At 34.6% G+C, this 23,075-nt stretch overlaps 2 protein-coding genes across 8 annotated transcripts in view; both read right to left on the bottom strand.

The window, feature by feature from the left end:
• LOC110109560 (uncharacterized RNA methyltransferase pc1998) overlaps positions 1 to 9,112 on the bottom strand; it is a 30,404-nt gene extending 21,292 nt beyond the window's left edge. For 3 of the 4 annotated variants that reach the window (XR_003701291.1, XR_003701290.1, XM_020840687.2), the window contains exons 1-12: positions 8,615 to 8,883; positions 8,258 to 8,372; positions 7,188 to 7,299; positions 6,866 to 6,910; positions 6,700 to 6,767; positions 5,181 to 5,235; positions 5,006 to 5,085; positions 4,766 to 4,849; positions 3,603 to 3,716; positions 2,003 to 2,121; positions 1,785 to 1,902; positions 1,540 to 1,667 (exon numbers count right to left, since the gene is read on the bottom strand). Coding sequence is in view for 2 of the 4 variants with exons in the window: in XM_020840687.2 (XP_020696346.2) it covers positions 1,540 to 1,667; positions 1,785 to 1,902; positions 2,003 to 2,121; positions 3,603 to 3,716; positions 4,766 to 4,849; positions 5,006 to 5,085; positions 5,181 to 5,235; positions 6,700 to 6,767; positions 6,866 to 6,910; positions 7,188 to 7,299; positions 8,258 to 8,372; positions 8,615 to 8,868 (1,292 nt within the window). In the remaining 2 variants the exon portion in view is untranslated. Of the gene's footprint in view, positions 1 to 1,539; positions 1,668 to 1,784; positions 1,903 to 2,002; positions 2,122 to 3,602; positions 3,717 to 4,765; positions 4,850 to 5,005; positions 5,086 to 5,180; positions 5,236 to 6,699; positions 6,768 to 6,865; positions 6,911 to 7,187; positions 7,300 to 8,257; positions 8,373 to 8,614 lie in introns of all 4 variants that reach the window. The other variant, XM_028696293.1, reaches the window with a different exon arrangement.
• Positions 9,113 to 12,145: 3,033 nt separating this feature from the next.
• LOC114578345 (uncharacterized hydrolase YNR064C) overlaps positions 12,146 to 23,075 on the bottom strand; it is an 18,179-nt gene continuing 7,249 nt past the window's right edge. For 2 of the 4 annotated variants that reach the window (XM_028696294.1, XM_028696295.1), the window contains exons 4-13: positions 21,844 to 21,944; positions 21,606 to 21,675; positions 16,940 to 17,009; positions 16,361 to 16,417; positions 16,210 to 16,277; positions 16,035 to 16,115; positions 15,771 to 15,848; positions 15,510 to 15,665; positions 13,898 to 14,050; positions 12,146 to 12,573 (exon numbers count right to left, since the gene is read on the bottom strand). In XM_028696294.1, coding sequence (XP_028552127.1) covers positions 12,487 to 12,573; positions 13,898 to 14,050; positions 15,510 to 15,665; positions 15,771 to 15,848; positions 16,035 to 16,115; positions 16,210 to 16,277; positions 16,361 to 16,417; positions 16,940 to 17,009; positions 21,606 to 21,675; positions 21,844 to 21,944 — 921 coding nt within the window. In that variant the 3' untranslated portion in view covers positions 12,146 to 12,486. The remainder of the gene's footprint in view (positions 12,574 to 13,897; positions 14,051 to 15,509; positions 15,666 to 15,770; positions 15,849 to 16,034; positions 16,116 to 16,209; positions 16,278 to 16,360; positions 16,418 to 16,939; positions 17,010 to 21,605; positions 21,676 to 21,843; positions 21,945 to 23,075) is intronic. The other 2 variants (XM_028696297.1, XM_028696296.1) reach the window with 2 other exon arrangements.

Raw genomic sequence — 23,075 nt, 5'->3', positions numbered from 1 at the left:
CCCTTCTCTCATAGCCCATGCTCATCTCCTCCCTAGAAAGTGGTTCTAGCGGAGGCATTCCATCATTCCCGTCAAGGATCTCCACTTCCGTAGTGTCCCTCCCCCTCAATGGGTTCGGGTTCCCGTATCTCCCATTGTCGCCGGTGGCTTCCCTTGCTTCCGATGTCGTCGGGTTGGGCTTGCCCTCCAACATCTTCTTCATCATTTCCTCCAGGGTCGTGAACCTCCCGTCCATCTTTTCATGGATGGATGCGAATTGATTTTGAAATTCAACGGTTCTTTCTTCCAAATTGGTCTTCCGTTGGCCGATTTCTCCCTCCAGAACTTCTACCTTCCTTCAGGCCATCTTTTCTCCCACGGTTGTTGAGAATTCCTCTTGCGGAAGAAAATTCCTTGCTGAAATTTCAGAATTTCAGCCGCCGGTGGTCCCAAAACGATGCTCTGATACCAATTTGATAGGAAATACTTGATTTCAAGTAGTTCCTAATCAAAGTCTGAAGCAAATCGTGATAATTTCTGCTGTTTACAGCAGGAAAACAGTAAATTCTGGACCAAAACAGAGAAAACCTGAGAGGAAAATGGAGAAAAACTCGCCCAAACACTTGTACTTTACTAGTAGATGAAAGAAAACTTGCAAAGATACAAAGATCCTCTATTCGAGAGGAGGATCGCACTCTCCCAATCTCTAGAATTCGTTCTAGAGCCCAAGCCTTCAAGAAAACCCTAATTGCAATCAAACATAACATAAAAAAACTCCCTAATTCCCTCATCCCCTTTAATACAAGATATTTCCTAATTTAATTTCCCTCCCAAAACTCATCTCCCCACTCCGTTTGAACATTCAAATCCTTTGGAGAAGTGGGGCCCGCACATATTAAGCAATTTCATTTTAAAGGAGGCAGAGGTCTCCGCCTCCTATAAACCAGTGGCTGGTTATGCCGCTGGTTCTGGACCGGTTCACAGAGAACCGGTCTAACAGTGTGCTGATCCAACACAAAAAATTGAAGACCTTGAATCCTTATTTTAAGGAGTCCGGACCTAATGGGGGACCAAAAATGACAAGATATACTAGTGTACTATTAAATTTTCAATCCAAAAAGTAAAGCCTATAAGTGAAGGCCAACCACATTATTTTTACAACATAATTTTTAATCACCCAATGCCAGACAAAACACAACTCTCTCTCATATACCTCAACCAATCTCAATCTTGATTGAGAGATCTTAGCATCAACCATCACACCTCATCAAATAGAGGCTTATTAATACAATTAGGTGTGCAAGAGCTCCCCCAACCAAGTGATACCTTTCTCGATTATAGCTGAAAAGCACCAAGGTCAATGGAAGCCAAAAACTGCACTAACCTCTCGATCACATTCATATCTTTTGGTATTTCTATATAAATATGTTTTTAATTATCCAATATGAGATTACATCCAACACTCTTATTAGCCTTAATAATCACTGAACATAAACATTGTATAAAAATAAAATGAAATGGAACATACATCAATAGAAAAGATCATTCATGGAAATTTACCTCTTAGGTACTTTGGAATCTTTACATTTAGAAATTTCCCTTAACGCGTCTAGTAGAGATTGCTCAACTCCTTTTCTTGGGGGATCCACAATAACAACATTTGACCCTTTCAACCAGTGAAGAGGTTCCTGCAGCAATTTATGCCTTTATGGTAAAGTTCAAAACCTCGGTTTAAGGGTGGTTTAAAATCAAAGAATGTGAGCCTAATTTTAAAAATGAAAATTAATTTAGCACGTGGCACGTACAATTGATGCATCTGTATTATGCCAATGTACACTACAATCTATATGTTTCGGAAAACGGCTTAATGATTTTTCAAAAGATAATTTTGACTCTTTGTTTATCTCAACACATCTCAGGGACCTGCAAAACAACAAATCTAAGTTATCACTAGGATTTGTTTGCAGTGTAAAAAATTCAAGAATATTTTATGTGCACAAGTCAAAGCAGTCTTGTTCCTTGCCTACATTTCCTGGTGGCAGCTACAGATAGTCCAATGACACCTGCTCCTGCATATAAATCAACAACAGATGATCCATATGGAACATATTTCTGCAGTTTCCTTAACAAGGAATTAAAAGCCTGGAAAGATGAGCAAAGAAATTTAGTACAATTAGAGATAGATACAGCTGAAGAATCGCAAGCATTTATTAGGAAAAATCATAGAGAAATAAGCAAGACTAAGCTTTTTAGGAAAAGAAATACTTCAAAAAGCAGTTTATAACTTCACAAAACAGTGTGAACTGAAAGTATTTGCCTGCAATAACCAAATAAACTGAACCGAACAAATCAAGCTAGTTTGGTGGATTTACATCTTAACCGGGTTGGTTGTGGTTCTGATAAATTCAAAAGAGGAAGGTCCAGCTCATCTTAGGAGAACAATTACCATTTTATTACCAATTTAGATTTTGATGTTATAATCTTCTAATGATATCCAAAATAGTCCATTCTCTTCAAAATTATTAAAACTAGTGGCATGCAAGATTTCAAGGCTTGATTGTATGAGAAGTTAATTGTAATTTCAAAGTGTAGAATTTCTAAATGGGTTGGAATTAACTACATGTGTTCATGATGATATTTAGCATATATTGGATGGTTTTACTTGCCGAAGTATATGAGTAAAACTTGACTTTTAAAAACGCTTCTATGCATCCTCATACTATGATCATTTTGTGAAGGATTAAATTATTATAAAAATTGATAAAACTTGATCGAAAAGTAATGTCATGGTATAGATCACAATCAATGATGCAATCTTGAGTTTGAAGATTATGTAAAGCCATGGACGCAAAAAAAATGTGGAGAATAATCGCTCTCCTCCTAATAGAAGTCCATCTTTTATATATATATATATATATATACATGTCTCCTAACAATGCATTTAATCTTCCAAAAAAGGGTATATAGTCATCTATAATTATAAGTATGTAGTACGAGTGACTAAAGAACTGGTCTAAACTAAATTTAGCATATTCCTATTGTTTGGTTCTCCTGAAAAATATTGATCGCTAACACAATAACATATTCATAAATAAACTTGGGAAATTTTGGATTCAAGACAAGAGCCAATTCCTGGCTTGGGCCAAAACTTAACCAACCTGATGTCTTTACATGCAAAAGAATATAATGCATTTTGCAGTGCTAAATGGACATTACTTTATGCCAAAAACTAGGATTGAAGAAAAATAGATAGTTGACAAGAAAAAATTCATAACGTATAGAAACAGGAGCAAATTCATTAGTTTTAGAACTTGATTATATAATTGACAAAGAGCGCCTCTTTCCAAGTTTTATGGATGTCAAATCACTTGGTGAATACATAGGGATAATGATTTTTAACATATCCAGCCTATTAATATTATTATTCAAAAACTATCTGAAATCATGACAGCTAACTTCGATTAGTTTCGATAAGAAGAACTACAAAATGTAACATTTAAGTTCTTTCTGCACTGACAGATTAGCTTGCATATGCATTTGCATTATGGTAAAGTTTATGATTAAGATTTTTTTCCCCTTTTTGCAGAGTATGCGAAACACATCTTACACAGCTTTATGTTTACCTGTGTATTTGCCTGGCCAAAGCTACAAGGATCCAGGCAAACATCAATACCTCCAATATGTTCCCAGAAATCTCTTTCCCCGAGCAGAAGCCTCCACCTATTTCCAAAGATAATCTGTACATATATATGAGTTTTACATGAAAATAACAAACTGAAGTCATTTAATATGATATAGATTATCTCAAATTTCTCTCCTTAAATGCAAATGGTGTATTGAATAAAAGTAAAGATCTAAAAGACAATTCATGGCAGCTGGCATGGGATTTCTTCTAAATCTGAATATGCTTAAATCCCTCAGAAGAATAAGAATCAATAATATTACTTCAGTACAATTCAAAGCCACAGAATTTTATAAAGGATCATCAAATTGATGGTAACATCATGTTGTTGTTGTTGTAATTTCATAATAATTTGATTACGAAGAAAAATACAACTCTGATTCCTATGATAAAATATAAAGGCAATGCCTCCCTCTTTATAAATAAAAAACAAGGGCAGTCAAAAACATATTAAAATGCCCAAAATCCCTTGATGAAATAATCCAAAAATATTGAATACTGCAACTAAATTTACATAGCACATTTTGATTTGAATGGGAATAAAATAGGCTTCACAACATAACAACTTTCAGATGTTATTAACACCTTTCAACTTTATCTTGCAACTTTTTTTCTTCCTATTTGTTCTTCAATTTGTAATCTGAAAGAGAGAGGCTTTAACATTTTCCACCCTAACTTCAAAATTTGTTAGTCTGAGCTTTTAAGTTGGAAAATTACTAGGTGATTGTACCTAAAACACAACATAGAAATAGGCAAAATATTACCTCCGCAAGAATGACTTAGCTCCTACGGTTGGCCTGCAAAGTAGGCAAGGTCATTATGAAATTTCTAATGCTTATTCTATAACTACGGGAAGATGGTTTGTCAGACCAATACCCTGTAATGTGGCAGTTGCTTTTAAAAAAAAAAAACAAATAAAATGCACCTTCGCTCACGCTTATAAATAAAGTTTCAAAGAAAAAAAAAATGCTTGAAGATGCATAAAGAGCCAGCAAGTCAACAGAACCTGCTGACAATAAATATATATGGCAATAGCATGAATAATTCATGTTATGTACTTGTGGCATAATGCAATGCAAAGTTATCATAAAAAACTTATCTCACATTGCTTGATGATGTCTGAAAGTTAACCCATATGGAGTGAAATAAATGACTGTTACTTTTTGGTCCCGCATTTCTCCATAAAAACTGCAAAATGCCAAACAGAATCCACGTTAACTTGGCTTAGAAACCAAACAAGAAATGAAACCACGCAAAATAGCAGATGCAGATACTATTTGCATCTAATGTGCAATAACAAGAGCACACTATTCTCAAGCCTTATCGTTCAGCAGAGCAACATACCTCAGCCAATGCATTCAGCTTTTTATAACTCTCTGACTGCTCATTTCTGGAATTCCAAACCAGTGATACCTGCACTTTTCCTGTTACCATATAGTTAAAATTCAGATACAATAACCTAATACATCTCATGAACTGGTGTACAATAGTAACATCATAAACTAAAAATGTTACCAACCATTTTGATATCTCTCTGCTGCTGGAAGGGATGTGTTATATGTCGTCACTGCAATCTGAAATAATCAGAGTTGGATTTAACAGAATAATTCACCTATGGCAAATGAAAATAAAATAAAAATTCGATTATGTTTCCTCTTTTGGGCCACTAAACTGCCCCGTTAACTATGGAACAACAAGATACAATATTTAATGAAACACAGATCAATAGGATGACATAGATAGATTTAGGAGAACATTGCAGAATAAATAGCATTAATTAATTAACATTACATTCTAAACTTTATAAATAAAAATGTCATATCACCTGAATACTGCAAATTGCATATTTTCCATAAAAATTTTATAATCAATTTGATAATAGATCATTTTAAGGAGATCTAAGAGTGGGAGGCCATGACACTGAAAGCATAAAGATGCTAAATAAAAATTTTGAGAGTGAAAAACCGATAACAGAAGAAGGGAGAGGAGAGGGGAGAAAATAAAGAGAAAAGAGACATCCGTTGATCCAAATTCCCTACAGCTTATAAAGATCCAATTTCATACAAGTTTCTATTTACAGAAACAGGGTTTCAAGATAAAATAAACTTAATTTAAATTAAATCTGGATAACTCCTTAAAATTCTATCTAATTCAAAATAAATATAATTCTAAAGTTAAATAGATTTAAATAATGATGAAAGAAACTTTTAAAATTTGATTCATAATTCATTATTCAATTAGAAGCCATAAAGCACATATTTATAGAAATGGTATTACAAGATATAGTGGGATAAAGACATGTTGTTGTTATGTTGTTGTTGGCGTTACAAGATAAATAAAATTAATTTACATTTAAATCTATATAACTGCTATATTGGCCATTAAAAGAGAAGCATAATATTAAGTTAAGTGTTACAAAGATGAGGATGCTCAAGTGGATGAGTGGCTTTGCTCTTAGAGATAGGATACGAAATGAGCATATACGTGAAAAGGTGGAGTAGCTCTAGTTGTAAACAAGATAAGAGAGAGTCGCCTTAGATGGTTTGCTTTCCGATGACCCGATTAAGAGAGTAGATGTATTATATTTGACTTATGTTCAGAAAGATAGAGGTAGACTCAAAAAGACTTGGTTAGAAAATATTAGAAATGACCTTTCTTTATTAGATTTAAATGAAAATTTAACTTTTAACAGGGCACAACGGAGAAAAAGGATTTATATAGCCGACCTCACATAGTGGGATAAAAGCTTGATGTTGCTGTTGTTGTTGTAGTTGTAAATCTATATAACAGCTAAAAATTCTATCTAGTTCAAAAGAAATATAATTTTAAAGTTAAATAGATTTAAAATTGAAATTAAGACCTAAAAATAACCTAAAATGCTAGAATAATCTTGAAGCATGTTTTGTACTACTTCAATCATGCTCATAAATAGTAGAACAAGTGCATCTCATGTCACTAGTAGAATAGAACAATATCTTCCAGCTGATTTTCACATGTGCACAACTTCAAGTTCGCACAAGCATAACGAAAATACAAACCTGAACATAACGCAGTTCACCAGTTCCTAGGTCCTCATCATAAGGTTGAATATTTAATGCAGAAATACCTAACAAAAAAGAGGGCAGCACCATGAAATAATTAGAAATGAAGGCACACAAACTCATACAAAAAGGTTCATAAGAAAACACGTGTGCAAAAGAGTACCTTGTTTTAAAAGGTTAACTGCAACATTAATGTTTGGGTGGTGTGCTGCATAATAAATCAATGTAAGTGATGGTAGAATCATAACAACTAATTCAACGGTAATATAGAGATGCCAAAAAATAATAAATGAAATCAAGCTCACATTTTTTTTGTTGGATTGCATGAATATGTTTCTTCATAAAAAAATGAGTATTGAAAAACAACAAAAGAAAAAAAAAACAGTTTTTTCTTCATATGTTACTTGTACAAATTATCATGCGAGAGATAAAACAGAAGCCTAATTATAAAATTAGATGACTGGGTCAAGATCATACTAGACAACCTCTGCACAAAGGAATATCAACAACGTTATGTGTTCCCTCTTCGTATAACCCTATTAATGGCCTTTCTGATGTTCCTCGAACAGCCAACTTAGCTCGACATCTCCATTCCGCCTAAATCAACTCTCAAAATTGCCAAGAGAACAGAGGCATTTAGGTGAAAAAGATGTGACGGGAAAAGCATATATATACAGGAAATTTCAAAATACAACAACTTATTCTCAATAACACCGCACATGCTTACTTTTTTAACATCTAACTATACCAATAAATCATCCAAAAGCACTGGACAAAGAATAACAAATTTCTAATACTTAATACCCATCTATAGGAGATAATTGGTAATTGAATTTTAATTAATAAGAATATGCACATTAAGCTTTAAAACAAACCACCAACTTGAGCGGCTACCAATCTACCATATATAATTCTTACATTTTAAACAAATTAACACGAGTTGCAACCATATCCAATATGATAGAAAAACATCATTCGTTTAGATGCATTTCACCCAAAAGGACCAAAACTCCAGTTTCTCTGGCACGACATTAAGAGCAATTGGAACAGAATAAATTCTCCATGTCCATCAAGTTATAAAAAAATCACAAGCAGTTTATTTAAATAAAGAAGGCTAAAGTGCAACTTTCCTAAGCAGGGAAGAAAATTTGTATTGCTTCTTTCACCTCTTTATCATGGAAAAGAAAAAAGAAATGAAATCCTATTGTTACCAGTTTATATGTTGTACCATCTTTCCTGAGTATTTTGTTGAAATTACAAAATCCGAACTTCAATAGCATCTTTGGTTGATAACAATATTTGCAAGCTTCAAAATTTGAATTAAGACTTATGCTTCATTTGAAATAAAAAAAAAATTTGTTCAGTGATGACTTCAGGATAAGACTAATGTTGATAATGATAACTCTGGGAAATGAGTCCACAATCTAACATGACAAACAGTCAGAATTTAAGACCGCCACACACAAACCACAAAAACAAAATTTTTTTCACGAATTCAAAGCAACCTTGAGTTCAGAAATCAAAATTTGACTCCGAAATAAAGATATATCCGCACCAACATTCCACTCTCGAAGTTCAAATCAGAGATGCCGAGTTCCTTAAAGAATTTTTTGGCTTCTGTAACTATGTGTGGCTGGTCCAAATCCCATTCCTGCGAGCACCCCGAGCACCTGATCATTCCGAGCGTATTTGGTTGTTCAAACTTAGAAGCATATTTTGAAAAAAAGATGAATTTACTTGGCGGGACATATCTAGAAATAAATCTTAATCTTAAAAAAAAAAAAAAAACCCTTCAAAATCCTTCAAAAACACGATTTTCATCTATAAGCAACCAAATGAGGCCTAAAGTGAAAATAAAATTGAAAATTTAAAAACAAAAGAAACTAGAAGTCATGCCAAAGTGCGCTCATACGATTGGAAATGTAGACACTGGAGCGCAGTGGCGGCGGTCAATGAAGAAGATGATACAGACTCGAGGTTGAAGCTAGGCTTCTCGTGAGCAAGCGAGGGGCAAGAAGCCGCTATTACGCCTTTCGCCTCCACCTTCTGTGGTAGGTATGGCGGGTGGCTGATAGCTAGGCGGGCGGTGACCAGAAGCGGCGGCCGTAGGAAGAGAGTCATGCCGTGGCTGACGGCACAGTGGAAAATGAGAACAGACGAGCGCATTTGCCAAGCTAACCGGTTATGGATAGGGTGCATGGATAACCGGTTTAGCTGGACCGGACGGTCCGTTCTAACTTCTAAGTTGGTTATCCTACCTTCATGTAAAGATTGTAATACTTTAATTGATTAAGAAGATTTTTTTTATAAAATATATATTTATTAAATGTGGAAATTAAGTTGGAAGAGTTAGGATTGATGTGTTATTCCCTAGTTTTTTATAATCTTATATCCACGATTTAGGTAAATAAAGAATTTGATATGCTAATTTTACATTAAAAAATCAAAAAGTGAAAAATCATAAATTTTATATAATTAAATAAATTTTATTATTTGTAAACAAAATAGAAGATATTGGGCCTTCCTCAAACTCATTAATATAATATTATGTAATGAGCTATCAAATGTTGGAAAGAGCATCTTTGATTGAGATGCTAAGTCGCAATTATTATTGTTTTATGAATGTAACTGTTGCGGGGTAGAATATACGCGGCGATAGAGTTATAATACTACGTCTTAACATGGTAGAAAATATATAGCTCACACACAGATAACACAAGACTTTTATGTAGAAAACCCTGAAAATGAGAAAAACAACAAGGCCTGACCCAGTCTGAAATGATTCCACTAGTATTTTACAGTGGATTGACTCATCCTTGCGGGCGATTAGATTACAAATATCAACCGTATGGTTGAAAACTAGTGAAAAACAGGGATGAAAGTTTGACGTCACTTGGTGGTATGGTGGAAGTCCGACGTTACTTGGAAGTTCGAGCGTCAATTGGTAGTTCGGTGATGGTTTGGCGGAACTTCGACATTCAGAGTTGGTTTGACAGAACTTTAATGTCTGACAGTGGTCTGACAGAACTCCAGCGTTGGGCAGTGGTTCGTCAAAACTCCGAGTATCAGGTGGTGATTTGGCGGAACTCTGGGTGTCAGGTGGTGGTCCGGCGGAACTCCGACAACACATGGTAGTCTGGCGGAACTTCGACATCACATGGTGGTCCGGTGGAACTCTGGCAACACGTGGTGGTTCGACGATACTCCAGTATCACGTGGTTGATCGACGATACACCGGGCGTCAGGTGGTAATCCGACATGACTCCGGGCGTCAAGTGGTGGTCCAACGGGACTCCGTGCGGTGGTCTAAGAGGCAAGGAGGCTAGAGCAATCTTCGATCTCTCTTGTTTCCTTAGGCTTAAGAGTACCTTTTCAAGGAGGGGTCTATTTATAGATTTTATAGAGTAGCATGACCCGTAAATAGGAGGAAAATCAAGGGTAAATGAGTAGTTTGGATAGTCTGTCAATGTTGAATCCCTTGATCATTGACCATTCACTAGACATTTGAAGTTATTAATGATGTCGAAGTTCCATGATCTTGAGCTCATTGGATTCGTCTCGCCGAACCGCTCGATTTGACTATAAGTATGTCACATTTGGAAACCGTTTGGTAATCCAATTTGTGGTTTAAACCTTCCAATGACGCTTCGGTTCCTTGATTTGGACTCATTTGGGCTTAGATTGAGTCGAATTTGGTGTCATAGGATTCATATTCTCAAGACATTCAGTTCGAAGTTTAGATGAACCTGTTACGAGGGGACCGGTCCCTTCTGGACCGGTCCGATGCTATTCCAGGCGGAAACAGCAAAAAGGGGCGGAACCCCCTGTGGACCCCACGGTTGCTGAAATTAATTTTGGGAGGGAGAATTTTGAATGAGGGGCTGTTTTAGGAAGTCCATTATGGTCCTTTATGATTAATTTGTATAATTAGGAGATTAGGGGGGAAAGAGAGATCATCTTGAATTTGAATTGTTTTGAGATCTAGGTTTTGGTGTCTTGGGCTCTTGGCTTCGCCGGAGATCTTTTGGAGAGTTTTTTCCTTCCTCTCGAATTGAAGGAAAGTTGTATCTTGCAAGTGCTTTTCTTCCGTTATCGAAATAAAAGTGTTTGCATCGTTTTCCTACGCTTTCATCTCAGATTCTTCTTGTATTTTGACTGTTTTTCTGCTGTGGACAGCAGTTTTTCCTTGGATCTACTTGATCTTGGTGAGAAACACTTGGAAATCCAAGTGTTTCCTATCAGAACCCAAATTTAATTTTAGAAGTTTTCAACTTAATTTTTCCTTGAGATTTGTGCCCGATCAAAATAATTTTTTGATGATGTATTAATAACAATGACTAGATCAAAAGAGGTGGTCCAAGTTGGTTGAGAGGGTTGTGGCATACTCGTGGAAGTGACAATTAAAGCTTGGAAGAGGATAATTGTAGGGATCACAATAGTCTTAATTACTGCTACGATGGACAATAATGCATAAGAGTTGTAATTGAGTGATAGTCGGGAAGATGCTCATATATGGTCCAATCAATCATAGAAAGTTCATTGAAGATGACATAGTTCATTGGGAATGGTGATGGATATGGAGTTTGGAGGATCTAGAATGTTCTTAAAACTTGATCCTCCTATCAAATAAAAAAAATGATTTCATCAAGTTAGCTTGCAATAAATATCAAAGATATCACATGAGGCATACTTTGCATGATGATAGGAAGTTCATGAATGGGAGATGAGGATTGTTCATTCTTTTAAGTGATGACAAGTGATGTGATCATCATTGTTATATATGACACATCCATTGTTGTCATCATAAAAAGTAGGATGGTCATGCACAAAAGACTAGTGTCATTCAATCTTTTAGTAGTGGTAAGTGATGTGATTATTGACATTTTGTGTGTCATTACCACAACAAAGAAAATGTTGCATACACAAAACGAGTCTCATTAGATCTTTAAATGGTGATAAGCAATATGATCGGCATTATCATATGGAATGCATCTAATTTTAATACCTTTATGGTGGGAAAGTTGAGAGTAAGAGGTGAATATCATCTGGTCTTTATGCGGTGGACACTGCATGATCACAATCATTATAAACGGTGAAAGTAGGATGGTCTTGTATGAGAATTGTTCAAACATCAAGTGGAAATGGGCAACACAATCACCACCATTACATGCAACATATTCAATGATATTGTTGTTGCCGGAAAATCCTACGAACTTGTAGAATGTTATAGAAAATTTTAAAAATTTTCCATAATTTTTTTGATAGAGACATCTGATTCAAGAAATAAGGTTGATCCTTTGCCACTTTAAAGCTTAATAAATACCTATTTTTTTAAGGAGACTGAATACAATCAACTGTTAAAAAGCACACTATAGAGTACAACTATATAGAGAATGCCTGTCAAAAGAAAAAAATCTGGGAAATAACAGTGAAAATCAAAAGATCAATGGAAGATTGACAAAATTAGGCATATCAACTTGTGCTACAGAATACAAAAACAAGTTTACCAAACAGAGCCTTAATGTTCTAAGTCACAAGCTCATGCTAATGTGTTTTCCCCTATTGCTTGGATTTATTTGCCAATCCAAAAATCAACTCACAAGCAGTGAAACTCGTTAGATATAAAACATGTTTTTGCAGATAGGCAAATTATACTTTGCATTTCTGTGTGACTACTGTATAAGATAAAAAAAGGGATTGATGATGAAATTTTACTACGGATGTCTTGGTAATCATCTCCTTTTCTTTCATTTGATACAAGAAAAGAATGTGTCGGGTACAGGGCTAAAAATTTACATTCCTTTTGCCTATGATTTCGGCTATTATTGTCCCAAGCTCTTCTCCAGAATCTTCTTGTACATGATGGCCAGCCTGCAAATCAAGTTAAAATGAAAATACACTTGCATCAGATTCATTCTACTGTTGATAATCACATAAGATATGAAATATATATATATATATATATATATAGTTGCAAGATTTAATCAAAATTTAGTAATGATTTAAACTAAGTCTTACTAAATTGCTTTTTAAGCCATATAAAATCTAATTTAATTGTTAGATTTTGCTTTAAAAAAATATACCTAAAATATTCTTCATATTTAACTTCAGAGTTAACTTTAACTCTTATTTTAGACTTTGGGATACTCAATTTTTAATAGTTGAGGGACTAAATTGGAGCGATGTGAAACTCTGGAACTAAATTTAATATTTATCAATAGTCGGGAACTATTTTGAGCTTTTACTCGTTGAATTTATATATATATTTTTTAATCAAATTTAGAAAACTTTAAAAGTCTAACCCATATAAATCTTGTTCAATCACCTACAACTAATTTTAATTTACTTATCATTTTAGTATGTGCATTTTAGCATGATACAATCTCCTATACCACAATCAATAGTCACCTAGACTAATTTTCAATCATTTAATATTACAATTACATAAATGATCAATGTCAAGTAAACATTTTAATGTCTAAATCCTTCTAACGCAACTTCATCATTGAATTTCAAAAGGGCATTTTGAAGATGAAACTATAATTTCCAAGTATATGTCACATAATTGACTAATGCATGGTTGATTATGTCTTAAACCATCTCCTAAGAGGATATTTTATATGAATAATGGGAACCCATGTCAATATTATCAATCTCTATAATCATTTTATTGTATTATTCATAAATGTCACTTCTCGTCCATCCCTTGTTTTAAGAGAATTATATCTTTAGAATCATCGCCGTACAAGCCATTGTCCCCTTTAATATTTAGATAGTGAATGAATATGAACGGTTGCCTCTTCATGATGACACTCATATTAGCATTGAATTGATTTTTGTAATAAGTATTTCATTAGTTACTTTGGTATTATTTCTCCTTTATGGCCGAAAGGTGTTCTTGGGATTTGATTCTAAATTTTTTGACCTCCAAACGGATTTCCCTCAAATGGATTCTGATTTGTGTTATAGGCCAGTTTTTGCCGGATGATTCATTCAATTTTCATCCTTCAAGCATATTCAATAGCTAGTACATTGATCCTTGGAGCTGTTTATAGGACGCATACAAACCACCTAGATCAGCTTATATCAAAACAAAGATCAAAAGCTACTTCTTCACCACAAAACATAATCAGATAAATTATTAATTACTAGATGAAATTCTAAAAGGATAAGATTGCAAGGCAACTGAAGAAACCTTTGGCAGTTCTACTAATTTAAGATTTAAGGGCTTGCAGAAATCTTCAATGCCTTTATAGCTCAACCACCGATCTCTTAAACCCCAACACACTGCAGTGTTAATTTTCCAGGAGCTGCTAGCTATTATTTCTCTCATGTATTCAACATAACGCTGTTACAATAAATCAATACAGCGAAATCAGAATATTAACAAATAATTTTTTTTTCAGGCATCAACAATTTGTATCCATTAGAAAACAAGCTATGTATAATGTCACATTGTGTCTAATTCTCTAAGAAAATCAATTATGCGACAACAGTAAAGGACTTGATAAAAAAATACAACTCAAATATCATTTCAGAAAAAAATTACAAGCATCAGCATGCACTACACTTAAATTTGTTACTATTTACTTGTCAGTTAATCATGAGTGGCACTTCTTGTTGGTATCACCAATAGTCTTCTTGTCATCCTCTACTGATCATCAACTCCACGCTGGAGCAGATGGGTTCCATAAAGTGGGGAGGGCTTGTTTAAAAGAAGGTTGGGTCCAATAGAGAAGACAAATATGGGGCATGAAGGAATGTCAGTGGCAGGCACACCAAGTAGATGAACTTGACAGGATGGGAAGAAAATGAGAAAAGGACCAAAATGATCCATCAACTCTTTGTGAGAGACTAAAGGATTCTCAAGTCTTTTGAGGAACCAATTTGGTCCCTCAACTCCTTAAAAATGGGACTTTTTTGTCCTAACATCAAATTTTGGAGTTAATGGTATTAAAAAAAGGAGAATTTTAGTCATTTTTTAATTAAATTATTTATTAAATATATTTTTTAAGTAATAGTATTTAAAAAAAATATTCAATATATTTTTAATTAAAATTTTTTTTAATAATTCTAGTCTATAATGATCATAAATTAAAACTATAATTATTAATTACTTTTTAAATTAAAATTAGAATTATTAATATTTTTTATTAAGGAAATGTTTAATATATATTTTTTTAAATTACTATTACTTGAAAATTACATTTAACAAATAATTTAATTAAAAAATAACTAAAATGTCCCTTGATTTAACACAATTAACCTGAAAATTTAATGTCATTACCAAAAATATCCCTTTTTATGACCATTTTGATCATTTTCTTGGAAGAAAACCAATACCAGGATATTCTATTGGGAGAAAAATTGCTAAGGTTCCGTAGTCCCAACCGTTTGATGAGAATGAATGAATGAGATTGGCAAATGGGGTGATCTCCTAATTTTCAATTCAAGAAATAACTGGAGGTGAACCAGTTCCTACTGGAAGTGCCCTTATATCAAGTCAAATTATAGAAGTAGACAGCACCAGAAAAACTTAGGCCTTATTTGAACTTCTTTTCTTTTTACATTTTTTTTATTTTGTTCTGTTTTTGTTTTGAATTAAATAAAATAAATTTTTTATCATCTATTTATTTTTTGTATGCATTAAAAAAAAGAAGAAAATAATTGAGAACCAAACATAAAATATATAATGAATATACAAGTAATTATTATAATTAAGCCTATTTGATTCAAAATTAATCAATCTAAGTGCAAAACCTAAAACGCTAAACAACATTGGCATATTATCAGGAAAAGTGGGCTACCTTGAGATCTTTCTTCATCGCTTTGCTGACTGCGTTTAGTGCAAAACCTGAAGAACCAGATGTAAGGTATGGCCTTCTATAAACCATTGCATCTTCCTCCTTCATCACGTATGGCCCACAGCTGGTCAGAGCTTTATCACTGGCTCTAAGAGGATCCTAAAGTGGAAATAAATTTAACATCAATTTGATAGCCCAGTATCTTCATATAATTATATATTCAATAAAATATCTTACTAAATATATTCAAAAATCACATCTAACCTGGGAAAATATCTCACCCAGCAAGAAGGTGCTGAACATTGAAAGGTTTGGTGGCAAATTTGCATGTTCTTCTGTCAGCTTTTGCAAGAGCACAAATACATTTTAAAGATTTTGAAAAAGTGAAATATTGTGATAGCTAGTGGATATAAATTTAAAATTGACAATTGTAGAAATAACTTTGGATTACCAAGGTAAGAACAAAAATCTAGAAATCACGCAAGATGATCAAGAAAATAGAAGGCTCAAATCCTTTGAATTGCTTACTGGGGGATTGACAAGTATAAGATTCCTGATCTTCTCTTGATGATAACTGGCATATTTGACTACAACAGGAGAAAAATACCCCTGCAATGAAAACATGTTCATTCAATTTGTCATTGATGAACGGACAAAGTTTGCTGTAAATATACTGAAGCGGCATAGAAATGTTTCAAAATACCTGTACAACAAGGGATAGATTATCTGCTTTGAGCTCATCAATAAGAGATCCCAAAGATGAAACATACTCTATAATACATCAAAATGCTTATCATGAGGATTTATATGTGTATTCTATAGGTAACAAACTTATCTATTTCTGAAATCCTTACCATCAAGGGTATAATCGAAGCCATATCTTGGTTGAGGTTTATCAGAAAACCCAAAACCTGGAAATAGAATTAATTTTCTGCCATAAGTAGGTAATATTAACATTCATTATGCAGAAATTGAACAGTTCCATATTGCTTAGATAAAAGAAGTTCCAAGCTGATGCCAACAGGTAAAATAACATAAGTCTATCTTCCCTTATATCCATTTAATGAGTATATATAGTAATTTAAGGTGGCATCACAACTATTAAATACTTTACTTCTCTGGGGTTCAACAGAGGCTTATATATATCTCAATTATGCATTTGAAACAACAACATTAGTATTAGTGTTTCCGAAAAGTTCAAGATATTTAAATGATAATAATGCCATTTCCCATAACAGTACAAAAGGAAGCCAACTTCCTAAGGTGAGAAAAATGCATTAATGCACATAGCAATATCTTAACTAATAAATTCCAAAATAATCATACATAAAACATCGAATGATTAAAGCATTTACCATTTTATAATTTGAATTTCCATCAATAAAAACATAAGGCACAATTTCCTAATAAATTAAATGTGTTGGCAGCTGTACCGAGCCAATCAAAAGCAATGGCGTGATATTCTTCAGAGAGAACAGGAAGAACTTTGCGAAATGAATATGCCTGTTAGCAAGAAATTAAAAAACCCTCAGCAAAAATAATTTCTTGATTCCATCATCTGAGATGAGTGAATCAACTTAAAAGGGACAACTGAAGCTCCTTTAAGAACAGCTGCATAAGCTACATATAAATAATGATCATATTAGTCTTATGCTAAATGTTTGGGTCAACTTTCTGAATCTTTCTTCTCAATTTATGTATTATTTAATGCATTGCGCATGTGAAATTACTAAACAAGTAGATGATGAGCAAAAAGAACCAAATAGGGTTATATGCATACAGCATACTTAACAAAATTGAGATGCATGCAATGCTAAGTATGAAATTGTATATGCCTTTATGGATGGATGAAATTTCAAAAAACTGTTTAACAGGAAGGCTAAGATCTCGATGAACCATAAATGTTTTTGGCTTCACAATGAGATCTTCTCTTGAAAATAAGGCTGATTTTGTTATCATCATACACATCATCACCATTAACCTTAATCAAACTTTTTGTGGTCAGTTTTATAAATCTTTCTTCATTAATGTATATTAAGTGCAGCATGTGGTGTTAATTTTATTTTATATGTTATTATTAATAACTTTAATTCATACAAACTTTCATCAGTTCCTTTGCTTTATGTGCCTTTCATTAATTCTATTTTACCTTTCTGGTTTATCTTCTACTCTTTTTGTACATAACCAAACCATTAAGTCTATTCCAAAACTAAAATAGGTGTTACTCCATCATCTCTAATACAATCTTTCACCCTATCCTTCTTGCTTTTATCACATATATTTTAAGATTGTCATCTTTCTTGCAATTTGTTACCAATATCATATAATGCAATTTACCTTTTGATTGCCATGACATTCATTTATTAGACAGTGTTATTGAAGAACTTTTCCATTCTAACAATTCAACTTAAGTTATAAGTTATATCACCATTAATGTCCCTTCTTTTATATATAGAAAAGGCAGAAAAAGATATATTATTATTATAAAGAAACATTCAATGCAGCAATTTTATTAGACAACCTCTATTTTTTTTTTTGTTGCAAGATTATAAGAATAAAAATATATATAAAGAAGCCAGATGAGCATCAAAACTAGCCTACACATGAAGTCAACGCTGAATTAAGCAAAACAAGAGCTCCCATGACCATGATAATCAATTGCCAAGCGCTTCATCAACTAAGGAGCATCGCCTCAAAAGTTCCAACCAAAGGAATTCTCTAGTAAAAATCACCTGATCCTAGGCTAGTAAGACAGCTCCAGAATTAGATATTTTGTGCAAACAAGTTAAAGTTTGATCCTAAAATGAAAGACAAAGACAAAGGAAAAGTCATGCCGACAAAAAGAAAAATATAAAGCAAATAAAGGAAAAAAAGAAGAGAGGAAAGTGAACAGATAACACAAACAAAAAAAGACAAAACACTCAATCCATGATGTTTTGACTTCGATGAAGGATGGCTTTAGACAAACCCATTTGTCTCCCGAGCCGATTAGGCTTGAAGTGATGAATTTCAATAATAGTAAAAAAATAGGCTGGAAAAAGGGCATAGGCACTGTGGGCTCTGAAAATTCACATCCCTGCATCTCTATGGACCACCTTTTTTTTTTCTTCGAGTCGTCAAGGAGAATTTCAATGGGTAGGTTCCAGAGCAAATTTTCAGAAGGCATATTGAGTTTGTAGATAAGTCACTATCCAGAGATTTCGCCCTCATTTTGAGAGGACTTTATGATCTGAGTCCAAGTTTCTTGTAGGCGCAAGCCCCTATAGTTAATTACCCCTCACGATAGCAAGAGAGAACTTTTGATTAAGGCTAGTGGTCAAACAGATACACGGTATCTGGCGTATAGTAGCATCATGGGTTTAGTTCTAAATTCTAAAATGACAGAAATGGGTTTAGGTCTAAATTTGTCAAACAGGTACGCTGTATCATGATATAGTACGCGTATTTAAGTTGATTTTGATTTGATTCTTATTAATTAATTAAATTTAATAATAATAAGTTATTATTACTATTATTACTAAATTCTGAAATGAAAGAAAAGAGTAAATTAATTGCTCGAAATCACCTTGATTCACATGCATTTTCTCAATTTACGCGTCCTTGCCTCATGATTCATGCAGATTTCGCCAGACGAATTCTGTTGTGCAAGGTTATAGCTGATTTTGAGTATTGTTGACGTTCCAAAAGCAACTATGCAGTCCGTTTTGCGATGGGACGTTGTTTGGACAATGTCACGCATCAATTTGGGGTATCGATTGTCCCTTTCGACCGATCTTGTCTTATTTGACTACGAGGGATTCCCTCTTAGGCAAATTCGACGTCCTAATTGCAACGGCGTCATCCGTTTGATAATCGGAGATCATTTAGCCCATCAAGTGATGCGCCGCACCGATGTGCGTGTTACATAAGTCGACGATTTTGCCTCTTTTGCGCATATTTTGATGTAGGGGTCAACAGGGACAATTATCAAGATGGTGTTCTGTATGTGAAGTAGCAAAGAAATAAAGGCATAACAATTAACAACTTTATTAGAAATAAAAAATGCATTAACCAATGTCCGTCATTATGGATCAAGCAGCTGAACAGCTCCCAAATTACCTGTAATACCGAAAGAGAAAGCGTCTACCTTCAACCTTTGGAGGAATTTCGTCATGCAAAAAGTCCCTCTTCAAGTAACATAGGAAGAAACTCCTCCATATGTTACAAAAAAATTGGTAAGGGCAAATCCAACCAAGGAACCAAATCAAACATTGAAAAACTTGTGTTAGAACTACTATAAATAAGTATTCCCAATAAAAATTAGGATAGATAAGATAAGCATTGAAAACTATATACTGCAAGGATTAGTGAATTGTTGGGGCTCCCACTGGACAATTAAAACCATCTCCAACACTCAAATAGAACACATGCCATACATGCACCAACAGATATCTCCAACGATGAAAGGGGCATCCCGGCATTACCAATCACATCCGAGAATTGATTGTTGTGATAACATAACACAAAAAATCTACAATAAGATTTGTTATCCATATCTACAACAAAAAGGAAGGTTAACTTCTCTATCAAGGTAACGCATGTAAACTAAGGTTCTCAAAAAACCACTAGCGAGAGCTCTTCTCTACAAGGTCATTGCAAGGAAAGGACCATAAATAGGATGGAAACTGACAAGGAAAGTATGACTCCAGTCGGAGGTCTCAGAACAAGCTAAAGAAGAAATATAGTAAATGGAATCAAACTCCCCTCTTTTCAAAGAAGAGCCATATCCATCTTACTGCCCCCTCCTCACCTTTCTTTGAATTAGTTGCATTGGTCAATGTCCCCCTCTCTCTATCTTGATGTTCCAAATTTGGATGATATCTTCATACCTTAAACATGTAACTTGGTCAAAATCACTTTCTTACTTTAGTTCCCAAACTCCTAATCATCAAAATGTTATGACCATACTTTTTATATTAGCCTCTTCATAAAACTTATTATATGCTGCAATAAAATTTATTCTTTCGCTTCTTAAGAAAAGGAAATTACTATGTTTGTAACTTCACTGATAAATTAACATATAATCAATCACCCTATCAGTGATAATATTCGCCTCAAAAGTTTATCTTTCCACCTATATAATACCATTGGCTCCATCTTCATTGTTAACCTACTAACATAAAATAGTTTATAACATTCCCCAGTTCAGATTCGTATCCTTCTCTCCAGAGCTCTAACATGCGAAAAGCCTGACTCAAAATTTTCACCACAATTGTCTCAAGGTTGACTCTAATTTAATTAATAGAGTTATAAATTTATCATATTGCTAATTGTATATTGTAAAAAAAACCAGAACACAACATCCAATGAAGGCCCACAAGACATGATGATGTAGAATACTAAAGAATTACCTATTAAAACCACAAGAGGGCTGATATTTCTCACTTACAATTTGTCTAGTAGCATGATAGGAAACACTTGGATTCCCAAGTCTTTCTCACCAAAACTGAAGTAGATCCGATGGAAACTGCTGTCCACAGCAGAAAAACAGCAAAAATACGAGAAAAACTGAGAGGAAACGTAGGAGAAATCGTAGGAAAACAAAGCAAACACTTTTATTCCACTAGACGATGCAAAGCACTTGCAAGATACAACTTTCCTTCAATTCGAGAGGAAGGAAAAAACTCTCCAAAGATCTCTGACAAAGCCAAGAGCCCAAGAACACCAAACCCCATATCTCAAAACAATTCAAATTCAAGATAATCCCCCCTTTCCTCCTAACCTCCTAATTAACTATAAAGGAGTTTTACAAAATGTCTAAACAGCCCCTCGCATTCAAAATTTCCCTCCCAAAACTCTTCCTTGGCCCCCGTCGGATTCGCTCGTTCCGCTCGGTTCCGCCCGCCTTGCTCGGTTCCGCCTCCTGTAGGTGTGGACCGGTCCGGGTTGGACCGGTCCACCTGGCCCCTCCTGGGCCGGCGTAACATAGCACCTCAGATTTTCAACACAATTTGAAAATCATTAATATAGGCAGAATCACGTACATGGACCGAATTTCATGCATAAGCATAAGAATTTAATCATGGAAGCGAATTATTACGAATTCCTAAAGCTCCATACCTGAGATGGGAAACCATGAATCAAAATGATCGAAGGGTTAGAAGAGTCTCCAGCTTCAACACAAAACCATCTGATAGTATACAGAAAAGTAAAACAAAATGTTGTAGCTTACAAGTTTCCACAAATTAAAACACAATAGATGCCTTTCTTAAAAATACCAGAATTCCATGCATGTAGGTTTCTTGAATACAATTCCAAGTAAGTTGTTAGCCACATAACCACGGAGCACGGGATTCACCTGAAAACATCATCAGTGGTTTGTGAACCGCGGCCCATTGTAAGACCAAATATTGGGTCTTTTGCTTTCCCTTTGCTGCAATATGCAGGATGAGCGTCTACCTACAATATTGAAATAAATTACCGTTGAACCAATGCTTCATAAGAAATTGAAATCTTAACATATTTTCATGTGATGAGCATAAAGAATATCCAAGGCATTAACAAATATGTACTAAGAAACACCAAAGAATATTATAAAACATTAACTTCACAGCTGCTATCAATAAAGTTGATGAGGACATCATCAGAGATTTCGACACATGTACCATCAGGAGACGCCGGAGATCGACGGCCACGATCATGAGTTTTATTTTGAGTCATTTTATGTAGAAGTTTATTTGATTTTTATGTGTTTCCGTTTTTGCCCTTATGGGTATTAGTCGCTATTGTAGCCCAAGGGGCATTTTAGTCTTTTGTTTTCTTTGTCATTTGGTGGCCTATATATATGGCCCTTTTCTCATGTAATAGTAGTTTTGATGAATGAAAATTTGTCACTTATGTTCTCTTTGTGAGTTCACCCTCCTCGATCTCTTAGTGAGTTCGTATGAGAAACTATATCTCTTTGTGAGTTCTAGGTTTTTCTTGTCTTTCATTTTTCTTTAGTTCTCTTGATCACTTCGTGTTGTGGAGATTTGGATTGAAGCTACTAGTGGGAGATTGGATTTTCATGCTTTGGATCCCGAGAATTTCCCCCACACTCTCTCCTCCCTTGCTCTTGCCGCCGCCCCCTACCTGGATTGCCCAGGCCGCCGGCCTGCAGCCCCAACCGCCGGCCAGCAGCCAGCGGCCAGCCCTTCCCCAGCCCGCCGGCTCCCTTTCCCCTTCCGGCTGCCACCTCCTCCCCACTCTTTTGAATTTCGAATTTGAAATTTGAATGTTTTATGAGCCATTACTTGTTTCCTAATTTAGCTCCTTAATTTTAGGCAATCAATTTAATTGAATTTCAATTTCAAATTTGAAATTCAAATTGACCCCATTGATTGCCCTCATATTAGGAAGTTATTTCTCATTGAGAAATCTGAGATTTTATTTCAGATTTTGTGAAATATGTGATTAAGTTTGTGGTCCCCATTGCATTAAAACCCAAGCCCCTCTCTCCTAGTCATGTGGCCGGCCCCCTTAATGGCCCCTCTCTCCCTCCAATTACAATAATTACTTCCCATTAACTCCCTTAATCCCTCACAAAACTGC

This window comes from Dendrobium catenatum, unplaced genomic scaffold, assembly GCF_001605985.2.
Source record: "Dendrobium catenatum unplaced genomic scaffold, ASM160598v2 fragScaff_scaffold_733, whole genome shotgun sequence".
Taxonomy (NCBI): domain Eukaryota; kingdom Viridiplantae; phylum Streptophyta; class Magnoliopsida; order Asparagales; family Orchidaceae; genus Dendrobium; species Dendrobium catenatum.
This window is presented reverse-complemented; position numbering and strand designations above follow the sequence as displayed.